A 6005-nucleotide genomic window follows, 5' to 3' on the forward strand; every position below is an offset into this window, starting at 1 on the left:
TTATGAGATGCGTCTTCTGTGTGTAATCAAGAGCTCGAAGTCTCGAACTCTCTTTTATTTCTGCTTCTTTTTTTCAGTCTTTCTCAGATTTATTTATTTTATCTAGTCTGTCTGGCTCTCCTCTCATTTCTTCTTATCATGTCTCCACATGTTCATACATGCACAGTAAAGCCTTTCTACAGTTCTGCACAAAAGTCTGTGTTTAGTGGTGAGATGCACCCATTGGCCCCTGCTGACACCTCTGTACTGGTGATATACATCACACCACTACAGTGTAACCTACTATAATAATGCTGTTGACATGTGGTCACTCTACAGGACATGCTCACATAGTCAACAAATATGCATGCTCGTGCTCAGAGGTAAACCAGGGCAGCTACATTCCTGGGCAGAGACCATTAACCTTTTTCCAAAGAGCTAAATTTAATCTAGGCCGTTAACTTTTAATTTTAGCATGTTGGTGAATTTTAAAGCACAGAGGCTTTCATTTCTGAGAAAACATTTTCTGCTGTTTGAAAGCTCAGTACGCTCCCTTGTGTTCAAGTCACAGACCACTGCCTTTCCCCAGATTTACATTTCACCTTACATTTGCACAGCCTACTTTACCTACTCATTGAATAATGAATCTACCCTTCTCTTATCCCCCTTTACATTGAAACAATACATGAGAAACATTTCACTGAGATTCTGGATGGGACCTGATATTAAATTGTATCAAGTATGTGATGGTTTATAAGCTAATTTGCATGAAAAATAAAAATTAAAACCACCTGAAGCTGCATTGCTGTATCACTTTAGTAAAAGTTCATGCAAAACCATAGAAAGAGGCTGTGCCCTGAAACGAGGCGCCATCTGGTGGTTAAAAGTGGGTCTCAGGCTCAGAAAGGCCCCTGCAAGATTCTGGGTGGAGGCGGGACCTTTAGACAGACAGGCTGTGTGTGAGTACTCTGCTGCAGTCCAGGCTGAAACAGTGGACACTTTGGCGTCATGTCTGCGAGGTTTGTATTTTTATTTACTGACTAAAGATTAGTTTGTTTACGTTGTTGCACGGGCAGCTGAGTACAGGTCAGAACATTGCTGCTTTTCCCATGTGTAAAAAATGTTTTCACATCTGTTATATGCAGGTTGTTCTGTGGATTTCTGCTCCTTGCAGTGTTCCTCAGTGGACTGAATGGATCAAGGTACAGTGGTATAAACCAAACTCTGCTGATGTTTCCTCTATTTGTGTTTGCATGTGTCAGATGTTTGCATAGCCTCTGTCTAACACTTTCTATAACAGACCAGCTGTAAACCAGGAGCTCTCCACTATTTTCAATGAGCTGTGGAGTTTGGATGTGAATCGCATGACACCTGGGATAGACTACACAATCTCTGTTCAGGTGAGAAATCTTTTCTAGTTTATTTAGCGCCTGCTATGTCTTGTGTTTGTACAAAGACGTGTTCTGTGTTTGAACTGCCTAGGGTAGAGCAAGCTTTGTAAGTCAAGGCAGCCACACGGTGCAGGATCACGCCTCGCAGCCGCTCTTCTCCAACGTTAATGAGAGCAAACTGAGAAATATAACCACTTTCTCTCGTAAGTGTGTAGTTGTGAGCACTCTGAGCTTAAACATTCAGATCATGTTTGCAGTCATCACTGTAATAAATGGGATTTCTGGGCTCGCAGGTTTTATGACACTCCTGGACAACTATGAGCGGTCTACTGGCGTGACGGAACAAGTCACCACAGAGGAGCTCACAGAGATGGATCTCTTCTTGGACGCCGTCTTAGAGACAAAAGTCATGAAGGTATGCGTCACAACAAGCTCCGTCGAGCAGAAAGTTTAAATTTGAGCACTTCAGTTACTCCATTCTGTTGGAGAAACCTGGTAGTTTCAGTCTGAATGTCTCCTCACAGCAACAAGAGAATTTTATTTGGTATTGCACAACTTTCTATTGTTTCCTACAGTTCATGGTTTTGAGGCTGCAGATGAACTCTAGAGGGAGTTTTATGTTCTTCCTGTTGCACTGCTGCTCTACACATTACTTCAAGACATTACAGACGCAAAATAACATCTGTGTGCAGCTGTGGAATGTCACTCTGGCCTCAGCGGTCTCCCAGAAGGGGATCGCTGCAGGAATGTGGACATGATGTACTTTTTGTAGGTGGAAGAAAGCCAGGCTTTTCAGTGAAGCTTTATGTGTAGATCTCAGGGGGGACACATGAGACAAATTCCTCACAATAACCCCTCCAACAGCGCCGGGTCTTTTCTCTTCAGCAATAGCACAGCATCTCCTCCTCTCCTCTGGCTCTGGGCACGCTCAGGTTTGCAACCATGAAGAAGCCAGAAAGAAAATGGAGGAGGACGTCAGATATTAGAGGATTACTTCTCACAAAGTTTAAATTAGAAAACAAAAAAAAAAAATCTTTATTAACACAGCTAAAGACAATATGATTCACAGAATCATCGCAGAACAGAACACAGATAGGTGAGGTGCACAAAGTTTATTATCATCCCTAGCCAGTTGTGGCTTCCCCTCCCAGAGCCTGGTTCCTTGGGAGGTTTCTTCCCACTTAAAGGGCTTTTTTCCCTTCCAACTGTAGCCAAGTGATTGCTTACAGTGGTATTGTTCTGTAGGGTCTTTCCAGCCATCATCTTCTTTCGCTTATCCAGGGCCGGGTCATGGGGGCAGCAGCCCAAGCAGAGTCAAGTCCAAGCATACCTCCCTCTTCCCAGCCACCTCCTCCGGCTTGTTCGGGGGAACATCAAGGTGTTCCCAGGCCAGCTGAGAGATATAATCTCTCCAGCGAGTCCTGGGTCTGCCATGGGGCCTTCTTCTAATGGGACATGCCCGGAACGCCTCACCCAGGAGGCGCCCAGGCATCCTTGTCAGATGCCCGAACCACCTAAACTGGCTACTTTCAATGTGAAGGAGCAGTGGCTCTACTCTGAGCAGCGATGAGATTCTGAGACCACCCAAATCCTTCCACCACTTTACTACGCCTAGAAATTCTGTCCATAGAAATTATTAACAGAATTGGTGACAAAGGGCAGCCCTGGCGGAGCCCATCACCCACCAGGAACGAGTCCGACTTATTGCTGGGTATGTGGACCAAGCTCTTCTAACGGTTGTATAAGGATTGAATGGCCCATAGAAATGGGCCAGACACCCCATACTCCCAGAGCACCCCCCACAGGACAACCCGAGGGACACGGTTGAATGCTTTCTCCAAGTCCATAAAACACATGTAGACTGGTTGGGCAAACTCCCATGCACCCTCGAGTGTCCTCGAGAGGTTAAAGAGTTGATCCAGTGTTCCACAACCAGGACAAAAACCACATTGTTCCTCCTGTATCCGTGGTTCAACTAATGGACGGCCTCTCCTTTCCAGCACCCTCGCATAGACCTTCCCAGGAAGGAGGTCTATGCGAGGGTGATTCCCCTATAGTTGGAACACACCCTCTTAGCCAATTTCTTAAAGATGGGAACGACTACCCCGGTCTGCCAATCCAGGGGTACTGTCCCTGACCTCCACGCAACATGGTAGAGGCGTGTCAACCAAGACAGGGTCTTTACCTTACAATATTCAACCTCTTCAGCTGACTGGTGTTGTGATTTAGTGCTATAAACATGTATTTGAATCGAATCTTGCTCACTTTAGGGGCTGCTTCCATCTCACCCAATCTCTAAAATCTTCTTCTGTCACACCAACCCTCTGCATGTCCTCCTTCACTACATCAGTGAACTTTTTCTGCCTTCTTCTTCTTTAAATCTTCAATTTTTCCAACATATCCAGTATTCCTCCTCTGGACATGTCCAAATCATCTCAACCTGTTCATCGTCTTCTCCAGTTGTCCCCCTGATGTACTCATTTGTAATCTTCTCCATCCATGGTGGCAGTGCCACCATCTCCAAATCATACATCACAGCAGGTCTCGCTGCCATCTTGTAAACCTTCCCTTTCTCTCTTGCTGCTGTCACAAATCACCCTGACACTCAACTCCACCCGCCCTGCACCCTGTTCTTAAACACATGAAACTTGCACCACTGGATGAACCAGATGACTGCAGGTAACATTTGGAGAAAAAGTCTCATGACTCCATCTTTAGGGCTTAGTTAAATTAAATATTTAATAAGTTAATTTAACAATTAAAGACATATTCATCCAAAAGACACTCTTATAAAGTAGATTAAATATAGTGTTGACATAACATCTAGAGGTATGATTTGTTTTTTTAAAGAGTTAAATCTTGTAATTACATGAACAAAAGTGCTTTATTTCCAAGATGGCATCAGGGTTTTAACATCTTTTACGTTTTTATAATTATTTTAAGTGTAAAAGCTCAAAATAATGACATAAATACATCTGTTCGTGTTATTATCACAATAATAACATTATTATTATGACAAGTCAAGTTTGGATTCATAAATATCATCAACGATGTTTCTCCACAGCGGGCTCATCAGTACCTGGTGAGAAAAGGTCAATCCAGCACAGACTTGAGGCTGTTCAAGAAGCAGCTCAACTTGATCTGGTTCCACCTCTACCACAGGCAGAGAAACACAGGGTGAGATCTCCTCCTGCCAACCATCCCGCTTTAACTGTGTCCAGTTGTTAAATTCATCCATGAGATTCTGCAACACTATAATTTAATATTCATTTCTTTGGTAAGAAGTATGTGTGTTTCTGTTCTTAAATTGATCATCACCAGCCTGGACTCCAGTGGATTTGAACATGTGTTTGTTGGCGAGACAAAATCAGGAACAGAAATCATTGGTTTTCACAACTGGGTCCAGTTCTACCTGCAAGAGAAAAACCAACACTTGGACTACAAAGGATATAAGGCCAGGGAGCATGATTTGGTAAGAATAACAGTTCACCAGACAGAAGAGATTCATTTCCTTCGTTGGTAACATAACCATTAATGTTCATGCTTTTGTCACAGCCTGATCAAGATGACCACGTTCTCAACCTCCAGTTCAGCTGGCACGGTGTGGTGAAGCCTGTTGGCAGCGCCTTCATCGGCACCAGCCCCGAGTTTGAGATGGCCGTCTTCACCATCGTCTTCCTCATGAACACGGAGAGAAGCACCACAGTTGTGGTCAACATTGACCAGTGTCAGATGGAGCTGGTGGTGATCAGACACGGGCGCTCACTCGGAACGGCGTACCCCAAACTGCTCAGCAGCAACGGCAGACATGTCAGGCAGCACGCGCACTGATGTGATCCATCATTTTATTCACTTCTGATAAAAACTAATCTTTGTTCAGCAATACGTGGCCTCATTGATAAGGAACTGACCTGCCTAATGTACTGCAAAGGACATTTACATGTATTTCAAGATCACTGTGACCTCAGTAGCTTTCAATAAAATATTATTTTGGAGTTCAACATTTTTATTTTGCACAGGTTTTTTTTTGGGAAAACAAGTCTTTCTAGGCATTTACATTTATTCAATGTAATATATATAGAACATAGAACTGTGGCATGACCCTTGTGGGGACAGTAAAAGCGAACAAAAGCGAGATCCCGCAAGTGATGAAAAGTAAAGAAAATCATGTGTCCTTCCTCCCTGATGAGGCTTCAAAAAAGAAGGTTGTCCTGCTCCTGTCATCCATGCACATACAGCCAAGCATAGGACCTACTGAAAACCTGAAGTGATTGGATTTTAAAACCAAGCAAAGGTGGTGTTGATACTTTTGACCAGATGTGCACTCAGATGGCTGTGGAAGAAAAACCAAGAAATGGCCCCTTTGCGTCTTCTATGGCATGATCATTGTTGGTGTGAACTCGTGGATCATTCACAATAAGAATGCAGTGAAGAGAGGTGACAACCAAATGCAGAGGAGGCATTATATGCAGGCTTTGGCACCGGCACTTATCAAACCATTGGCAGAGCAGAGGCTCCCCTCTTCAAATCTGACACGTCAACTCACAGTCCTGATCTGTAACATGCTCGACATCCCTACCCTTGTCACTCTTGCAGGTAAGTCAGGATGTCGGATTATGATATTATTTTATGCAA

General features: G+C 43.8%; 1 protein-coding gene across 3 annotated transcripts; it reads left to right on the forward strand.

Moving 5' to 3' along the window:
- Positions 1–930: 930 nt before the first annotated feature.
- endouc (endonuclease, polyU-specific C) lies at positions 931–5333 on the forward strand. 3 transcript variants are annotated; one of them, XM_006789531.3, is made up of 8 exons: positions 931–998; positions 1125–1181; positions 1280–1379; positions 1462–1573; positions 1664–1785; positions 4435–4547; positions 4692–4842; positions 4926–5333. In XM_006789531.3, the coding sequence occupies exons 1-8, from the start codon at positions 988–990 to the stop codon at positions 5199–5201; spliced, it is 942 nt and encodes a 313-aa protein (XP_006789594.1). In that variant the 5' UTR covers positions 931–987; the 3' UTR covers positions 5202–5333. The 3 variants fall into 3 exon arrangements, with proteins under 3 accessions (XP_006789594.1, XP_035763112.1, XP_035763113.1); XM_035907219.2 differs by having other exon boundaries at positions 947–998; positions 1285–1379; XM_035907220.2 differs by having other exon boundaries at positions 958–998; positions 1125–1189.
- Positions 5334–6005: the final 672 nt, after the last annotated feature.

Source organism: Neolamprologus brichardi, chromosome 7 (assembly GCF_056152115.1).
Source record: "Neolamprologus brichardi isolate AB-2024 chromosome 7, ASM5615211v1, whole genome shotgun sequence".
NCBI lineage: Eukaryota > Metazoa > Chordata > Actinopteri > Cichliformes > Cichlidae > Neolamprologus > Neolamprologus brichardi.

Bases quoted from the DNA above. Each gene is read 5' to 3' on its own strand.
- endouc (XM_006789531.3), top strand. The intron at 1,182-1,279 runs GTACAGTGGTAT...TTTCTATAACAG, and splicing joins AGTGGACTGAATGGATCAAG to ACCAGCTGTAAACCAGGAGC. The intron at 1,574-1,663 runs GTAAGTGTGTAG...CTGGGCTCGCAG, and splicing joins AAATATAACCACTTTCTCTC to GTTTTATGACACTCCTGGAC.